At 48.9% G+C, this 19,622-nt stretch overlaps 2 protein-coding genes across 5 annotated transcripts in view; one reads left to right on the plus strand and one right to left on the minus strand.

Annotated features, from left to right (window-relative positions):
- Positions 1–19,622, minus strand: part of SIL1 (SIL1 nucleotide exchange factor) — a 231,019-nt gene that overhangs the window by 152,416 nt on the left and 58,981 nt on the right. For all 4 annotated transcript variants that reach the window (XM_021084842.2, XM_021084846.2, XM_085014772.1 and 1 more), the window contains one exon: positions 15,172–15,307. In XM_021084842.2, coding sequence (XP_020940501.2) covers positions 15,172–15,307 — 136 coding nt within the window. The remainder of the gene's footprint in view (positions 1–15,171; positions 15,308–19,622) is intronic.
- The window catches only part of PSD2 (pleckstrin and Sec7 domain containing 2), a 684,196-nt gene that overhangs the window by 64,680 nt on the left and 599,894 nt on the right, over positions 1–19,622 (plus strand). The window lies entirely within an intron of this gene.

The raw sequence follows: 19,622 nt of genomic DNA on the forward strand, positions 1-19,622 counted from the left end.
TTTAGCTGTCATGCCTCCTTAGTCTCCTCCAATCTGTGACAGCCCCTCCGTCTTTGTCTTTATTGATCTAGACATACTTAAGTACTGGCCAGTTCATTTTTAGATTGTACCTCAATCTGGGTTTGTCTGGGGTTCACTCATTTTTACTACCACAGAAACAACAGTAGCTAACATTTTTTAAGCTACTCCTGTTCACCTGGCATTAGAATAAGCTACCTGATCACTTAACCCTCTCAGGTGGGTATTAGCACCATCCCTATTTTACCAATGATGTTTCATGACAGGTATTTCATTAAACCTTAGTGGAATTAAATAACTTTCTCAAGGCTACCCAGCTGTAAAAGGTAGAGCTGAGGTGTGAACCTGGGTACAGTGACTCCGCAACACTCTACTATCTGCTATATTCAAGGCATTGCCATAACCATCAGATGCCAAAATGCAGGCTGGACTCTGCCTTCGGCCACTCTTTGCCCAAAGGATATGTCTCTTTGGAGAGAGAACATTCTAGGCTTTTGTCTTCTTTTCCAAGAGAGACAAACTATCCACTTCCACATCTAAGTGCTGCCTCTACAGAAGCACCTTGATCAGAAGCACCTTCCTGGCCTAAGGACAAGAGGAGGCCACTGTTGTCCTGAGACCTCAGCCCAGCCCAGGACCAGGCAAAGAGGAAACATCAGCATGTTGGTCTCCTCAACCCAAGAGGACTCTTTTCAAAGGCTTTTCCAAGTACGTGGAGATGTCGCGGTCAGAGGATGTAAAAGAAACCTTGGGGATGCTGCTTTTCCCCATCATGCCCAGGGATATCCAATGACGAGCAACACAAGCTGACACTTTCTCTAGAGCATCAGGGTCTTCGGTAAAGCTGCGGCACGACCCATTCGTGTGGCACAGGGCAGGGTGTCAAGAACCAGGCTGTACGAGTCAGGCTGGGAACAGCTCCAGCTACACTCCAGGGTTTGTTGTTCAGGATGACTTTAGTTCACTCAGTTCCACAGACTTGATTTTTCCCAAATCCCCTCTCTGGCAATGCTAATGTGTTCTTCCTCTTGTGCTGACGGATCAGCACAATGCGAGGCTGAAAGGATTGGCTTGGAAGTCATTTCTTTGATGCCAGCATAATTAAGAAAATATTCCCCCAACTACACCCCCCCATGTCTATCCACCCCCGCCATACACTACTCAGCTGCAGGTAGAGGCTGTTAGCAGGGGAGAAAGAAGGTAAGAAGGCGGGCAGTGAGGGAGGCAGGGAGACGGGCCGAGAGCATGAAAAGGGAGGACGGCGGAAAAAAAAGAGAGTATTCTGTTCAAATATTCTGAGTCACAATCAAACCAAGACTTTGACAGATACACCTAAGGAAGTAAGTTGGTGAGAAGACTTCCTTCCTTTGTTTGTCTTTCTCTGACTCCTCCCCACGTCTCTTCACCTCCCCGCCCCCAAGGGCATCGCCCACTGCCATCACTTAGATAGGCTCCGGTAAATCAAACATTTCATCTGGCTGCTCTTATTAGCACCGGCTTGGTGCAAGAAAGAGCTCCTCCCTCCCCTCTGAAATCTACCACTTGACATCTAGCTCCAAGGCGCCCTCAGCTAGCTATTTCGATCAAATACTGAAGGTTGAAAGGCTAAAGGTCTTTAAGGAACAATTCCTCCAGCCTCTCCATCTGCAATGTAACCCAGTGAGAATCTAAAGCCAGTTAATAGCCCTCCAATCACACTGCACACAGGGCTACTTATCCAATGTATTTATGGAACATCTGGATCCACCCCTCAGATCCGAAAGATCTAACCTAGGAAATAAAGAGAGGGTAGCTTAAATAAGTCTGCATCCTCGTAAATCATTTTCCCTCTCAGTGTCAACAGCCTCCAAAATTCACATAATTTTTTTCCCCATAGAGACCTGAAATAGCACTACTTGTAAGCAATGATCCTACAGTTTCTATTTTCAGAAGAATGAAAGAAAATCCTGAGAAGAACAATGGGACCTGAGGACCCTTCACTGACCAAACACAGGCTGCAAAAGAGACTAAGAGAAGAGGCAACACTCGATTGTGGGGAGGCTTGAGGCCTCCCTTTAATGACGTACACGAAGCGCCGAGGACAAGCGGTGTTCCCTGAAGATGCAGTTCTCCTCCCTTTGCCAATAACCAGACTAGAGTTCCTGGGTCCTCAGCCATTCTTGGCCATGAGGTACTAGACAACCTCCTTGCTCTCTGCCCAAAGCCTCGCTTGGCAAAACCAGGATGAAAGAATGGAGGTTAATAACATGTGTTTATGCAACATTTAGAGGGATGCTTGGGGTAAGGGATAGCGTAGTTTTCTTTTCCCCCCAGACAAAAATAAACTTGACAAAAATACCGTATCACTATTCCATAAAAACTCACCTCTACCCAGATAAATTAATTATGGCCACAGGTAATCAAATCTGAAAACTCTTTTTTTTTGGGGGGGGGCGCACCCACAGCATAGGGAGGTTCCTAGGCTAGGGGTTGAAGTGAAGCTGTAGCTGCCAGCCTACACCACAGCCATGTCAGATCAGAGCTGCATCTGCAACCTATACCACAGCTCACAGCAATGCCGGATTCTTGACCCATGCAAGCCCAGGGATGGAACCTGCAACCTCATTGTTCCTAATAGGAGTCGTTTCCACTGTGCTAAGACGGGAACTCCAAAATCTGAAAATTCTTTAATCCAAGAAAATGGTTCTCTCCTTTCAATCAACTGCATTATACAAACCATCAACAGACTATTCTGAGAACTAAAGAAATTAAAATACAGCTCAATCTCTGTCTCAAATCAATATATTACGGGAATTAAGGCAAGACCAACACCTATTAGTTTATGAAAAGTAACAAAACCCCAACATGAAGGGAAGTACAATCAGCCTGAACACAAGGAACAAAAGGCTTACAGAGCCCACTGTACACAAGCTCTGGTTCATTCAGGTGCTTTTCAGGCCTGTCTAGAAAACCAGTAGCTAGTGGGGTGCCACCCCAATTCTGACCCTGAACACTGCACCAAGGGTCTCCAAGAGTCTTGATAATGCCTGCTTCTGCAGCGAGGAGGTTAGGGCGGGCTCAGAGTAGCTTCCAATAAAGCTCACCAGCTTGTCCCATGGCCCCGATGGACAAAGTCTCCCTTGTTAATCCCAAAGACAACCCAACAATCTCCGTAATGATCTGCCTATCATTCCTCACACCACTACCCACTATCCAGGGCTCACTCTGCTCTGGAAAGTCACCAAACCCATGGGTCCTGGCACAGCACAAAGCCAGGCTGACAGGTGTCTTCTGGGCCCAGACTCGAGGCAATGCTCAGTCCTGAGCTCTGGACTGTTTAAGCAGCTTCCTTCCAGTGGCTCTTCCTTAACATCCCCACTCCGTAAGCACCCAGCCATAAGCACCCAGCCATAAGCACCCAGCCGAGCGGTTCTCTTTTATCATCCCCATCCTTGTCTCGACTCAGGGGACCAAAACTGTCTAATGGCAGTTTGAACAACTTCCCTCCACATCTCCCCCACGTCTCCTCGTTTTCTAGCCCATGAAACTAATTTCCAAGGCTCATCATATTCCCGAGGCCAAGACGTTCCATCTGCCACCTAAACAACTTGGCCTCATCAGTGATCTCTCTGGGATTTCAAACCTCTGTCAACAGTGCCTCCTCCTTCATCTGCTTCCAACACACACGAAAGCTCTCTCCATTCAGCTTCAGCGACGCTGCCTCGGGAAGATGTTCCTTCGGGGCCACGCCTCTGTATTCTCACAGAGTCATATTTCTGTTTGGGGTCTTCCCACACCATAAACCCAGGCAGGCAAGCCTCGGTCAATGTCCACCACGCCTATCTCAACATCAAGCACTAAACCCGAAACACTGCAGGAGTTCAACTAATTTAACAAGAAATCAACACAGTCTTTGGCGCGGCTATCTCTGAAGTTACTGTTTTGGTTCTCTTCTTCCACCTGTTGTCAAACCCCTCAAACCCGGAGTTTCTATCATCCTCTTCATTTCCTCAACTCCCATTCAGAGCACAGCCCCCGAATGGACAAAACTACACACTTGGGAGGCAGGAGATAGATGGGTTCCTACATTTACAACCAGCCCCCTGTTTATACGTCTGTATTTTTATTTTTTCATTTTGTTCATACTTCTAGAGGCAGGAGATAAGCAGACTTCAGGATAAACATTTACAACAAGCCCCCGGCTCGTACTTCCAAGACAGAGATAACAACAGGAACCAGGTAAATACCTGGGCTTTGTGGACACCTTACGCGAGGGCAGCTGACGGGGTAGAGCAGGACTAAGCCCTGTCTAGGCAAAGGGTCAAAAGGTCACATGCTTCCCATCCTCGGAGTCAGGGCGACCCCAAATCCACATGCCCAGAAAGACTCCTTGGGGTCAAAAAGGGAGGAGGCCCCTGGACTAAAGAGACGCACGCGCTTGGGGGGAGGTCCCTGGGTTCAATCGGGTGTGAGACACAAAGCAAGACAACTGGCCAGAGGAAAACAAAGACCCAAAAGAACTGCCCCAAACAAGTGACTGAAATCAACACTTTGGCGCCATTCCGCCAAGCGGCGCCCGCCGCACTGCTCTCCGAGGAGGCCTCCGAACTGCCTCGCTGCCCCTCTCGCACCCGTGCTGTACGCGCAGTAACAAACTCTATCCCTGTGTGAATCGTTTTTGCCTCTTGGAAACATTCCTGCTTTCGGGGGTGGGGGAGGGCAACTCTGCTTTTAGCCCCTAGCCTCTAGGGGGGCTAGCGGCTAGGACTCCTGGTTCTCACCTAGGCTGCCCAGGTCTCACTCCGGAGCAGGGAATTAAGATCTGGCCTCAAGCCCTCACTCCCTGCTGTCTCTCCGGGATCCCTTTCGCATGCGTACATCTACTCTTTTCAGCTCTCCTTCTGTCCACCACCCCTCGTCCTGACAGAGGATGCTGCCCCCAGCACCATGCAGTCACTCTCTACCCATCCTGCTTCTGGCCTCGGGTCCCTGTCCATGTCGGCCCCGCCCTCACCCGCGCTTCCCGCCTCAAATGGTATCTCCTCTTAAGCGACTGATCACTTCCTTCCTCCAGGACTGTGACAGCCCTAAGACTGGAACAAGCTCTGGAAGAGGGCCTCTCATTCCAGCCCCAGGCCAGTCCTTGAGAGCTGTTCCCTGCCCTGTTTAATCCCAACATTGGAGACAGCCGAAGAGTCTTGGCCAGGACAGTGAGGGCAGTATTAGAGCAAGAACGGAAGTCAGAGCTACACAGATTCTCCGAATGAAAGCCAAGGCCTGGGTATGAGGCTGAGACTGGTTTCTGTCACAAGTTTCCATTATCTCTACTGCAGTCTGTTTTTTATTTCAGCCAGTTCAGAGGTCCCAGTCTCGGAGAGCTCAGGCTTGCAATGCTCAAATACTCTGCTAAACCTCAGAGAGAACAGGCGGATGGAGGAAGGAGAGGAAGAGGGGGATAAGGGCCTAGGGGAGCACCGGGCACATCAACGGTGGTTAGAAAGCGGACGGCCGACAGCTGCTCTTTATCACCATCCAAGCCCACAGGCTGCAAACTGGCCCCTGGCCTGCCCTCTCCAGGTACTGAAGCCCAAAGCCTGGGCAGAGATGCTCTGGTGCCAGCATAGCCCTCAGCTAGCTAGTCTCAAAGTGCCCTCAGCCTTGGCAGTGGCTACCATGGAGGTCACAGGCTCTCCTGCTCTGGTTTCCACCTGCTCCTCCAGGGAGAGGAGGGAGACGAGACCAGCTTGTGAAATTTGGCTCCTGAGGGGCAGTGGTCAGCCATCCTGGGAGAAGTTCACACAGGGAAAATGAGGTTTCTCTGTAATAAAGAGCGCTAGACTGTCCTTATGGAACCTTCTGGGGCTTTCATGTATTCCAGCCCCCTATCCTTTTCCCTCCCGGTGTAGGGGAATTTGGAGCCTCTGACAATGCTCCTCTCTGCCTCAAGAGGCCTCTCATCCTGTTATGCGCGGAGCAGCATCCCTGAAAAACTCGTACTGACACAGAGTGAAGGAGATGCTCGGAGTGGAGAACACTGGACAAAGGCTGGGGAGGTAGCAGTGATGGGGGAGGTGGACCACAAGTACAGGTGAGAGAGGAACAGGAAGCCCCAGAAGACTGGAGAGTTTCAAAGAGGGAAGGAAGTAGCCCCAGGAGTTCCCGTCGTGGCGCAGCGGAAATGAATCTGACTAAGAACCATGAAGTTGCAGGTTCAATCCCTGGCCTCGCTCGGTGGGCCAAGGATCTGGTGTTGCTGCGGCTCTGGCGTAGGCCGGCAGCTGTAGCTCCGATTAGACCCCTAGCCTAGGAACCTCCATGTGCCACAGGTGCGGCTCTAAAAACAAAAAAAAAAAACAAAAAAAAAGAAGGAAGTAGCCCCAGAAATAAGCTCTGTTGAACACCTCATTCTGAAAAGTTGTTAGCAACTCATGTTCAAGAGAAGACTACCACCACACCACACAAAAACCATGCAATTTCTTAAACTCTTCCAAAAGACTGAAGAAGGAACACTCCCTAAGACATTCTATGAAACCACAATCACTCTAATACAAAACCAGACAAAAACGACTAAATATTACCAAAAAAGAAAATTCTAGGCCAGTAACTTTGATGAATAAATATACAAAAATTTTGAACAAAATTTTAGCAAACCAAATCCAACAAAACATAAAAAAGATCATAAACAGAGCTCCCCCTGTGGCAGAGTGGGTTAATGATCTGGCATGTCTCTGTGGAGGTGCCAGTTCAAACCCCAGCCCAGTGCAGTGCGTTAAGGATCCAGCATTGCTACAGCTCTGGTGTAGGTCACAGCTCCAGCTCAGATTCCATCCCTGTCCCAGGAACTTCCATACACTGCTGGTGCAGCCGAAAAGAAAAAAGAAAAAATATATATATGCCACAACCAAGTGGGATTCACCCCAAGTTCACAGGATGGTTCAACATATGCAAATCAATGTAATAATACAGCATATTAACAAAAGTCAAAAACCACATGATAATCTTTTTGTGTGTGTGTGTCTTCTTAGGGCCACATGTGCGGCATATGGAGTTTCCCAGGCTAGGAGTCCAGTCGGAGCTGCAGCTGCCAGCCTACACCAGAGCCACAGCAACTCGGAATTTGAGCCATCTGCGACCTACACCACAGTTCACGGCAGCACCAGATCCTTAACCCACTGAGCAAGGCCAGGGATTGAACCCATGTCTTCATGGATGTTAGGTTCGCTAACCGCTGAGCCCACGGGAACTCCAATCATCTTAATAGATGCAAAAAAAGCATTTGACAAAATTCAACATCCACTCTTACCAAAGTGGGCATAAAGGGAACATATCTCAATATAATAAAAGCTACTTACGAAAAACCCACAGCTAATATGATACTCAGAGAAAAAATGAAAGCCCTCCCACTAAAATCTGGAACAAAGAAGGGTGCCCACACTCATCACTTTTGTTCAACATAGTATTGGAAGTCCTAGCCACAGCAATCAGACAAAAAAAAAAAAGAAGAAGAAGAAGAAATACAAGGTATCCAAATTAGAAGAGAAATAAAACTGTCACTGTATGGGGGAGAAATGATACTATGTATTGAAAACCCAAAGGACTCCACACAAAAACTACTCAATTTGATCAGCAAAATGACAGGATACAAGATTAACATTCAGAAATTGACTGCATTTCTATACACTAACAATGAAATATTACAAAAGGAATATTTAAAAAAACAGTAACTTTTAAAATCACACCCCCAACTGCCAAGGGCTTAACCTCCAAAATATACAAACAACTCATATGACTCAACAATTACTATAAAAAAAACCCCAAACAACCCAATCTAAAAATGGGCAGAAAACCTAATAAGAAATTTCTCCAAAGAAGACATACAGATGGCCAGTAGGCACATGAAAAGATGCTCAACATCACTAATTATGAGAGAAATGCAAATCAGAATTACAATGAATTACCACCTCACACTGGTCAAAATGGTCATCATTCCTAATAAATGCTGGAAAGGGTGTGGAGAAAAGAGAACCCTCCTCAACTGTTGATGGAAATGTACAACCACTGTGGAAAACAACATAGAGCTTCCTCAGAAAACTAAATATACAACTACCACATGACCCAGCAGTCCCCCTACTGGGCCCATATCCAGACAAAACTATAATTCAAAAAAAGATACATGCACCACAGGTTCACAGCAGCTCTCTTCACAAGAGCCAAGACATGGAAACAAGCTAAATGTCCACTGACAGATGAATGGATTAAGAAGATGTGGTACATACATACAGTGGAATACTACTCAACCATTAAAGGGAATGAAAGAATGCAATTTACAGAAACATGGATACAACTGGAGATTATCATACTAAATGAAGTTAAGTCAGAAAGAGAAAGACAAATACCACATAGTATCACTTATTTATATATGGAATCTAAAATATAGAAAAAAAAAAAGAAAAAGAAAAAAGGAGTTCCTGCCACGGCTCAGTAGTTGATGAATGCGACTAGGAACCATGAGGTTATGGGTTCGATTCCTGGCCTCGCTCAGTGGGTTGGGGATCCGGCACTGCCATAAGCCGTGGTGTAAATCACAAATGTGGCTCAGATCCTGCGTTGCTGTGGCTGTGGCATAGGCCGGCAGCTACAGCTCTGATTGGACCCCTAGCCTGGGAACCTCCATATGCTTTGGGTGCAGCCCTAGAAAAGGCAAAATAAATAAAGTAAAATAAAATAAAATAAAATAAGGCACAAATCAGGGGGTAGACTGGGAGTTTGGGATTAGCATACACACATGTGACACATGGAATGACTGGCCAATGGGGACCTGCTGTATAGCACAGGGAGATCTACCCATTATTCTATGATAATCTACATGAGAAAAGAATCAGAAAAAGAATGGATGTGTGTACATGTATAAGTGAATCACTCTGTCATACAGCAGAAATTATCACAACATTTTAAATCAACCATACTTCAATAAAACGTTAAAAAATGAAAATAAAATATGGTACAAATAAACATATCTACAAAACAGAAACAGACTCAGAAACAGAGAACAGATTTGTGGATGCCAAAGGGAAGGGAGAAGGAGTGGGATGGACTGGGTGTGTGGGGTTAGGAGATGCGAACTATTCTATTTAGAATGGGTAAACAATATAGCACAGGAAACTATATCTGAATATCTGATCTCTTGGGACAAACCATGATGTAAAATAATATAAAAAAAGAATATATATATATTATATATATAATATATATACATATATGAGAGTCACTTTGCTGTATAGCAGAAATTGGCATAACATTGTAAATCACTATACTTTAAAAAAACAAAAAATAAAAAGCATGCAGTTTCCTCTAACCAGTCCCTGCTCCATCTTTCCAGCACTGCTCTTGAACCACGGTGAGAGATCATCCAACAGAGTCCCCTTGCTATTGCCCTCCCTCAGGCCATAACCTCCGGGTAGCAGCCAGGAAGCTCCAACTGCTCCACTCTCCTGAGCCGGAGGAGCTGAGGTATGAACTGCCCTTAACCAGTCCTCCTGCTCTCCACCCACTGCTCATGTGCCTGTGTGTGAAGGATGGGACAGAGGCAGGTCATACTCCTGTGGACCATCCTGGAGAATGCGACAACCCCTAAGGAAGATCCCTCCCGACCATAACAAAGATGGGTGGGTGGCAGAAGGCACTGGGACCTTTGCCCCTTAGTCCCACCTCAATTATAGCCTGTGGTTAAATACATACACAGAGAGAGAGAGAGAGACATGGATGGATGGTGGATGGATGGATCTGGTCTTTATCCCTGGTTCCTGAAAAGACTGGGTGAGGGGGGTGTAGATAACTTCAGGATTGGGGGCAGGTCACCAGAGTGACCAAGCCTTGATTAGAGGGTTGGAACGTTCAGTCCCACTTCAGGGAGGGGAGGGGTGCTGGAGATCGACTTCCAATCTCCAATGGCCACTGACTTAATCAATTGTGCCCAAGTCACAGAACCCCCACAAGAGCCCCTCCGAGCTTCCAAGGGCTTCAGATTGGTGAATGCACCAAGTACTGGGAGGGCAGCCTGCTCAGAGAGGGCATGAAAGCTCTGTGCCCCAAGCCCCATACCTTTAATGCATCTCTTCCATTTGGCTATTCTGAGTTGCATCCTTTATAATAAACCAGTAAGCGTAAGTCAAGTGTTTCCCTCAGTTCTGTGAGCTGTCCCAGCAAATTGCCAAACCTGAGGAGGCAACTGTGGGAATCTCCAGTTTACAGCTGGTCAGTCACAAGTCCAGGGACTTGAGGGACTTGCGCCGAGCATCTGGAGCAGAGGCCGTGGGACTGAGCCCTCTGACTGGGGGCTCTAACACTAACTCCAGGGAGATCGAGTCAGGACTGCATTGAATTGCTGGATACCCAGCTGGTGTCTGAGGACTGAAGGAACACACAGTCTCTTCTAAGCTGCAAGGGGCCAAAGGCCTCCAAGAGACAATCCTGCAGAGTCACCCCGACTTGAGGCAGGAGCCCCTTCAGACAGATGTCCAGGGCTGCGGAGAATCAGACTCCTCCCTTAAAACAGAGTAGCTGGGCTACCATAAATGAGGTTTTTAAAATTCAATTCCCTCCTATTGCTTGTGCAGATCTGAAACGATCTGACCAGATGGCTGGTGCTCTATAATTCTTGGATTGCTTTCCTCAGTTGTTGATGATGTGGATTTTTTTTTAACCCCCTCTCATGAACGTGTTCCTGCACAGGCTTCCTGCGTGCTCCCATCAAGTGGGCTCTTTGTGTTAATGCCAAGATTCCAGAGGCTCTCACACAGGATTTCAGGGCCTGGAAGTCACCTCAGGTCAGTCAGAACCCCAAGTCTGGGTCTACACGAGGCCCACATGCAGCAGCGGGTAATGGGCAGAACAAAAGGGGCCTTTACTCAGATGGCCTCATAGCCTCCACCTTCCCTTCAGGTCTCCAAGGAAAGGGATGCAGCAGCAAGGGAGTATTTTTAAAATGACAACTCTAGCCGTTTACTGCATATTTCCTATGTGCCAGGCCCTGTGTGAAACATTTTATATATGTTAATATTGTTTTAGTCTCACACCATCTCTGTGAAATATCTATTTTCATTCCCATTTTCAGACGAGGAAACTAAGGTTCAGAGATTCTAATCAACCTTACCAAGGCCACACAGCTCAAAGAGAGAGCTGAAGGTGGGTCTGGAGGTTTATCATTGCAAAATTTGACGAGCTTCACCCAGATCTCGGGGATAGAGAGAAGGCCCTGGGCCCAGGCTCCCCTTACCCGCCCCCTCCTTCGTGCCCTGACTGAGCACAGGACACTTCCGCCACGACATCCCAAACACCCGGACGCCTTTTTCTCTCTGTGTCCTCTGTGAGACTCTAGGCTGCAGGAAGGCAGGGGTCATGTCCCATCTGCTGCCCAGAGAGACTGTGTGGCACAGTGGTTAGGAGCTCAAGTTTAGGGCCAGACAAAGTTAGATCTGAATTCTCACTCTACCACCTATTGGTTGGTTGACTAAGTCACTTTTCTCTGAGACTCAGCTTTGGCTATAAAAAATGAGGGGAGTTATAGCACCTGCCCTCAAAAGATGCCTGGCACAGTCAATGTTCCGTAAATGGGAGCTATTATCTGTCTCTGGCTCCCAGTACAGTGTCTGGCACAAAGGAAGATCTCAGAAAATGCCCAGGGAGCAGCAGCCCCACTGTATCTGGCTGGACCAGTTTTCCGTATTAACAAGTGCAAAGGCACAATGCCTGCAGTTCAGGGGTCCACAGCCCCAGGATAAATTCCTGAGTTTCCTGCCCAGAGACCACAGGACCCGCCAGCAAACAGCTTTCCTCTGCTTACTTGTGAACAGCTGATGCTGAATCCACACTCAAATGCTTGCTGTGCCTCCGTAAGGTATGACAGATCCCAAAATAAACCAGAAGAGAGCGAGAGAGAAAGAGAGAGAGACAGGAAAATCACTTCCAGGAACAAGCGACTTGCAGTGAGGATGCTGACAGGAGTACCAGAGGCAGGGAGACTTCAGGAGTGTGCTCTGCAGCTGCTCCAGGGCTGAGTGGCTGGGGCCCATTGCCCACCAGGCCTGGTAGCAAGGCCCATGGAGTTACGGGTTGGTCCCCTGGTGTGTGCCAGGCCACAGAGGCAGTCGCCACAAAGTGCCTTCAAATGAGCCCAGACCAAAGAACTTATTTATGAAACGGAAAACAGACTCGCATATTTCAAAATCAAACTCTTGGTTACCAAAGGGGAAACAAGGTGGGGAGGGATAAATTAGGAGTTTGCGATTAACACAGACACACTACTGTGTAAAACAGATACTGAGGAGTTCTCCTGCGACGCAGTGGGTTAGGACCGCATGTGGGGAAACAATCTCTACCAGAATGGCTCTATGTATGTGTACAACTGATTCGCTTAGCTCTACACCTGAAACTAACACCATAAGTCAACGATACGCTAACTTTAAAAATAAATCATTTCAAAACATTTTTTAGTTTAAAAAAATGAGCCCAGACCAAGTAGCCCAGTGTCTCCTCCTTGGAAACCAAAAGTCAGCAGAGATGAGGCCCTCCCTGCAGAGACCGGAGGAGTCACTAACTGCCAACATAAACCAGCTCTTTGGCCACTCTCTTCAAAGTCCCCAAGAGACTCTGCCACCTTCCTGTGCCATGTCCCCAGCCCGCAGGCAGGAGATGCTGTGCTAACCCATTCTGCTCTCTTACCAAAAATCTCTCTGGAGGGAGAGAGGGAGAACATTCCATGACCAGGGAATGTTCTCCTTAGCACCACAGGCTCCCTTGCTCATCCAAAGCCAGAGAGGACAGGGAGGCACTTGGCACCCTCACTGGCATCCGATACCGCAATCGGGTTGAAGGGGCGGCCTGAATGGAGAGGACGGCGCTGAAAATCCCAGCCGCTGTGTATCGAGGGACTCCTCACACTGGGAATCCTCACAACAGCCTCTGCAGCAGACGGGGCAGGACACTTCCACCATGTCACCAACAGGGGAACCGAGGAGCAGGAGGACTCAGTGACTTACCCAAGATCCCCTAAGTACCAAAGCTAGGATTTGAACCTGAGACTGGCTATGTTCAAGTCTGTGCTCTTTGCCACAAATGACATCACCTCCTCATTTATCTACCCGTCAAACAGGTCCCAGGACTGGCTCCCCTCCTTTTAACCTTTCAGTAGCTGTCATGCCAGTTCCCAGGCAGCACTGGGAAGGCGGTGAATTAAATACTCTCTGATGACAGGCAAGTGTCAGCTATCCACACAGACCACTGAGAGATGAATTTCCTGCCCACAGACGCACATACAAAACCTTCTCAATATACACACCGAACACTCAGACCCCGCTCCCAGGACCTAAGAGAGTCTGTCTGCCTCCACGGGTCTGACTCCACAGTGCCAGACTCTGAATCACCCTCCATCAAACCCTGAGGCCACAACAGGCCTCTCACTGGCCCTCCCCTGCTCTGAGGATGAGTGTAGGTGAGAATACTCTTGGGATGGGGCAAGCCCGACTGGGCCCAGATCTGCTTTGCCCCCAGAGCTGGGGGCCTGAGTGTCTGTGCTAAGGCACAACATACCAGCCTTGGGGCAGCTTCAAGGGAATTTGGGGAAGAAGAATTTATAAGGGGCTCTTGAGAAAAATGTGAAAATCAGTACACTAGCTCTCCGGGAATGCTCAGAGCCCTCAGCCTGCCCTAGTCATGCAGGCTCTGGTCCTCCTTCCCCAAAGATACAGAGAGAGGCTCTTCTGCTTAACCAGTACCGCCACCGTCCAGAGGCTGGGCAAGGGCCTGGGCCAGAACGTTCAGGCTTGTTCTACAGTGTGGACCAGGGCCTTGAAGGGACCACAGGAAGAGAGGACAGCAGTGGGAATGACAGGACACTGCCCTTTATCTGCTCTAGCCACTTCCTTGCCTGGTTGAAAGTGGTTCAAACACTTTTAATCACATAAGCCAGTGGATACAGCCCGTGTCTGCTACTCCCCGCCCCCTGAGAGCTCTTCTAGTTTTAGCCCTTAAAGACCCGGGAGTGCTCAGCTCTCAGGGAAGGTGTGAGAGGGCAGCCAGAGGTTGGATCTGCTGAACCCAGTATCTCTGTCCCTAAAACCTCCCTCTACCCAACACCGGTAGCACCTACTTGGCTTGCTTGGTGACTCAACACTCTTCGGTGGCAGCAATGACCCACACGCAAGCCCAGTAGGAACGATACAGATACCAAAAAGGTGACTGGCACAGCAAATGCTGCCCCTGCTGGCATAGCAGCAGTGGGGGCAATGAGGACATGGTGACGAACAGCAGCAAGGAGCTGCTGAAACTCCTCGGGCTTGCCATCCACCTTGCTACAGTGGAAAAGGCAAATAGCCTACTCCTGAGAACAAGCCCAAGTGCCACCACAGCGGGCCACCAGCCAAGGGTGGCCAGGACTAGAAAGACAAGTGGGAGCAAAGTGGGTCCAGACTCGAGGGTCAGTGACATAGGACAGGTTGGCTGAAGGACATAGGTCAAGTCACCTAACCTCTCCAAGCCTCAGTGTCTTCATCCCAAAATAAAGACAGGAATAGTTCCTACTATTGTGAAGAATGAACAGATTCTATACATGAAGCCCCGAGCACTGTATCTGAATATGGCAACCACCACAGCTGCCGGCTTTTTATTATTATGTTAAGCTTGGGCCCAAGCCCATAAAAGGGTTATAGAAAGGTGTTCCTTCTGAGGATGCTCCATTTAAACACCAGGCCAGGATCAGACCCTGTGTCTTGGCACAGGTTCCTTTAACAGCGGAACACTCCTGCCCCACACGGGAGCTCAGGACTCTCCCAACAACAGTCTTCGGCAGCACTGAGCCCAGCAGCCAGAGCCCAAAATAGCATCTGCAGAGTGAGGCACATGTCGCTGCTTCAGAAGTACAAGGCAAGAAAGTTTTCAATCACTTGCTCAGAAATCTTGGCCACCCACCACCTGCCTTCCTTCCAGGCAACTCAGATACCACAATCTCTGTTCAGCTGGAAAATGAGGGTCCCTCAGCCCCACAGCAGCAGCCACCACACTCTTCCCCTCCCGCAGGCCAGAGGGTGGCTGCTCCTTCACAGCAGCCCTGTGGGGTCCAAGGACACACACGGTTTGAATTCAGGTTATGTTTCCCGGGGACGGGGCTGAACTTGGTACCTGGGTGAAGAGCCTGCCACTCATGAGTCGGGTGGAACACCTCCAGGACCTCAGGCTCCAGCTCCTCCTCTGCTGTGCTTCCCTTTCTCGCCGTTTCTTTGGTGCTGCTCTCCTCCGGGTGCGTCAGTGCAAGTTCCTTCAGAGACAGGAAAACCCATCAGAGCGCAGCGCCGGGCAAGCAGACAGAAGACGGCCGGTGCAGGACCCCCTTCTCCACGGAGCCCCTCCAGCCCTCCCTCCCGGGCCCTGCCAACACCTTTCACAAGGCCACTCTCGGAACCAGTACAAGAGGTGACAGGGTGAAATGAACACACCGTATGTTGTGTGTATATGGCACGTTTGTATATGAATTTTTTTAAAAGTCCAGAAGGTTCCACACTATCTTGAGGGGTTTAAGGGAACATACTAAGGAGAGGTACTAACAATTGACAAAAGGAGACAATAAGAGCCTTTTGCGTCTTACTTGGTATGTCGCTATACTGTTTGATGTTTAAAACTCACACCCATTACTTCTATAATTACAAACCAAAGATATTTATTTTAAAAAAAAAACTATACATATGAAATGGAGAGTAAGGCCTCAAATGGTCAACACAGATGTTCAAATGCTGGCAGCTAAGGCCCCCTTAATTCTCAGGCAGCCCGGCAGGGCACAGGAAGGAGAGAGGTACTTTAATTCCCCAGGGCACCCATGGGGCACAAATGACCTCTTGGGACAATCCCAATCTATGGAGAAGAGGTGCAAGTGGGAAGGTCTAAGTCCAGCTGGGCTGAGGGAGGAAGATGCCCAGGTTGAAAACTTCCTCCTAAAACCTGTTTCCTTCCGCCCCATGGAGAGCACGGAGGAGTGATGGGATGGAGTCCGCACAGCATTCTGAGCTCAGGAGACAGAGGTGTGACACAAATACGAAGTTTTAATCATCTTGCTCCTGCCCAGCCTCCCAGCCTTCCTGTCCCATTTCTGAACCTGTTCTTGCACAGAAGCAGTAAGGTCCCAGGGAATCGGAATCAGAGGCCCGGAGCCCCGGGAAATTCCGCTCAAGAGCGCCAAGCAGAAGCCACACTGGCACACTGGGAGGTTACTGCAGCCCTTCCACCTCCTCTGTCATCACTTTTCCCTCTTCCTCCCAATTCTGCCCCTAACAATACCAAGCATATTTCATGGATTCTTCCTAAGAACCCCCACCTGTGCTAGAAACTTTACTAGATCTCATTTTGGCCTCCCAAACTATTTTAATCCCACATGGAAAGTAGGAATGTATCTCTTCCAAGTAGTGCCCCAGCTCCAGAGAGGCACCCTTAGCTCCCTGGATCCGTCAGGGTCTGACCTTTAGCCAGCTGCCAGAGCAAAGATGAAGGCGCGGATGACGACGACGTAAAGCGCAACCCCTCCAGGATTTTAATAGTTTTGACAACAAATAAAACCATGAAATTTAGATGGCAGAACTGCAGAACTTGTTAAGGATCAATACAGAAAACATCTTGAGCAAGAAGAGGCCTCCATGGAATTCCCTAGTGGCCTAGCAGTTAAGGACTTGGGTTGTCACTGCCGTGGCTTGAGCTCAATCCCTGGCCCAGGAACTTGACTTGTCACGGGTGTGGCCAAAAAAAAAAAAAATTTCATACCACAAGTAATGAGAAACACTGACCACAGCACTGTGGATAAAACTTAAGCTCCAGCGTTCCCACTGTGGCTCGGCAGTAACAAACCCGACTAGTATCCATAAGGATGTGGGTTGGATCCCTGGCCTCGCTCAGTAGATCGGGGATCCAGCACTGCTGTGAGCTGTGGTGTAGGTTGCACACATTGCTCAGATCCCAAGTTGCTGTGGCAATTCAACCCCTAGAATGAGAACTTCCATGTGACTCTGGTACAGCCCTAAAAAGACAAAACAAACAAACAAACTTAAGCTCTGCTTCAGTAACTCAAAGTTCAATCCACATTTCTTTCGAATCCAGGAAAGTTACTTAACTTTTTAAACCTCAGTTTCCACATCTGTAAAGGAGAAATAACATCTCATCTGTTAGAGGACGTACTACCTTGTCAACCACTAGCCCTGGCCTCAAGGTCACCGTTACTGACACTCGTAACGGCGGTCACATGTAAGGGCAGGGCAGGTCAGTCTGAGCTGTGACAGTCAAAAGGGACTATACAGAATGGCTTCATTCAGGCAGGTCAGGTCTGGGTTGTGGTCACCTGTGCAGCCTGGCCCCTCAAACTCCTCCTACCCTTTCAACCTGAAGTCTGCACAAATCTGAGCTCAAAAGAAACCTAGGAACTGAAGAGTAGATGTGCTTATGAGACTAGAGGAGACAGAATGGCAGGAGGCCTCCTACATTCTGAAGGCATGGACATCAAACTTCCACAAGCTAAGTGTCCTGAGGGCAGGCAGTTTGTTAGTCTCTTCCACCACCTTAAAGCCCATGCCTAGCCCAGGGCTTGGTGCTAATCACTCAGCAAAGGACTCAAGGAAGGCCTTCCTCCAACTTCTGGATGCCCAATGTAGCCAAATCTGGAGTTCCCACTGTGGTGTGGCAGAAACGCATCCAATATCCATGAGAATGCGGGTTCTATTCCTGGACTCCCTCAGTGGGTCAGGGCTCCAGCATTGCTGTGAGCTGTGGTGTAGGTTGCCAACGTGGCTCAGATCCCGTGTTGCTGTGGCTGGGGTGTAGGCCAGCAACTGTAGCTCCGACTTGACCTCTAGCCTGGGAACTTCCATGTGCCATGGACGCGGCCCTTAAAGAAAAAAAAAAGTAGCCGAGTCTGCAGGAAGCCAGGCACCGGGCCATACTGCAGAACAGAGGACCCCTTGTCTGCTAAGGACCGAGAGTGGATGTATTCCAGGGCCCAGCCATGCCGGTCAGCCTCTGCCAGAAACACCGTACACCAGACCCTGGGACGAGGAGAATATTAACAAGATTTACCTCAGAAGTACACGGGTTCAGTGCCTCCAGGGGGCCAGGAAGGGATGGGTGTAAATGAGTGCTGTGCGCCAGGAGTCAAAACAACCCCAAGTGGCGGGACTGGGAAAACCTCCTGCCTTGACTAAGAAACACAGCTGCTACTCAGCTGGTCCACCACTGCCACGAAGGCATTCAACTTGAAAAGAAAACAGAAATCCAGATTTTTATGTGAAATTTTCTTATTTTTAGAACACGAAGACGGCCAAGCCAAACGTCTCTAAGCTTTACGAGACACCTCTTGCTTTCGTGTTTTATGAGTCAGCTAACTCCCGGCAGGTGCAGCTGTGGAGTGAGCAACAAAATCCTCAACATGAACAGAAGCAGAAAGAGACAAGAGTAATGGTGATGATGAAACGGACAGAAAGCCCTTCAAAATTCAGGCAACGCGAGGGATCATTCTGATGAGTAGGGGCTGAGAAAGCCTCTTTTTCTAGATCTTTCGTGAGATTCATAGAGTAGGTTCAAGAAGAAGGATTAGAACAAGACATGAACCACATGCTTCAAGACCTAGGAAAGCCATGCACGTCTTGCAACAATCCTGTTACTTTTCAAAATGGTTTTCCAGCTTCCTCTTATGTCTTACCTCTTTGAACCAGATTTTAAACCACACACACTGCCATTATTTTACAGTCCCCTGTGTTCCCTGCTCACCAAATCTGGCCGGGTAACTACGCTAAGCACGGAGGGAAGGTCAGTCCTGTGAACATGCCACAAGCTAGACGCTGCTTCATCAGTGGAATTCTGAAAAAGGTCTGGAAGACAAGCAGCATCGTGGAGATTAGACTGTAACGAAGACAGCAGCTGCCATTTCTTAGGCCCTTACCCTTATGCCTGGCACTGGTGAGGTGCCTTCCATGCCTCACAGCTCAGCCAGGGTTGTTCATCTACAAAGCATATGCTTTTACTCCCATTTTGCAGAGGAGCAAGGTCACAGGACCTGTGCAAACCCACACCAGTGAGAAAAGCAGGGCAGAGATTTAAGGCCAGGACTGCCTGGCTCCAAAGCCCGTGCATCAATTCTGACGGACTTCTTTTTTTCCTTTCTTTTCCTTCCTGACTCTCTTCTGTGTCTGCTGTTAGTCGTGTGTCCTAATGGTGGCGCCCTGGGTGCTGTGGGAGGGAAGCAGGGCAGTGACATTGCCCCTGCACATTTACCAGCACACGCCTCCTCCCTTCCAAGGCCCAGGCGAGAACCACAATCCCAGAGAAAGGGAGGACCCTCTCTCTGCCCCGGCAGGGGCCGCAACAAGACACAAAGACCAAGAGGTGAGGGAGGCCAGCCAGCCCCGGGTCAGCACGGAGGTAAATCCCGGGCTCTGGTGCCCTCTCCGTTGGCTCCTCAAGGCTCCCTTCCCTCACGGCGCCTCAGCCCTCCCTCCCCCCGGCCATCATTACTCCAAACACCAATTTCCCCTTAAATAGCACGAACCCCCAGCTAAGGTGTTAGCTGACAACAGCTTACCCTGTCACACTTCCTTATACTT

This window comes from Sus scrofa, chromosome 2 (assembly GCF_054392235.1).
Source record: "Sus scrofa isolate SSC_HxYL_T2T_F1_AM1 chromosome 2, Sscrofa_HxYL_maternal_Yorkshire_Landrace_v2.0, whole genome shotgun sequence".
Lineage (NCBI taxonomy): Eukaryota > Metazoa > Chordata > Mammalia > Artiodactyla > Suidae > Sus > Sus scrofa.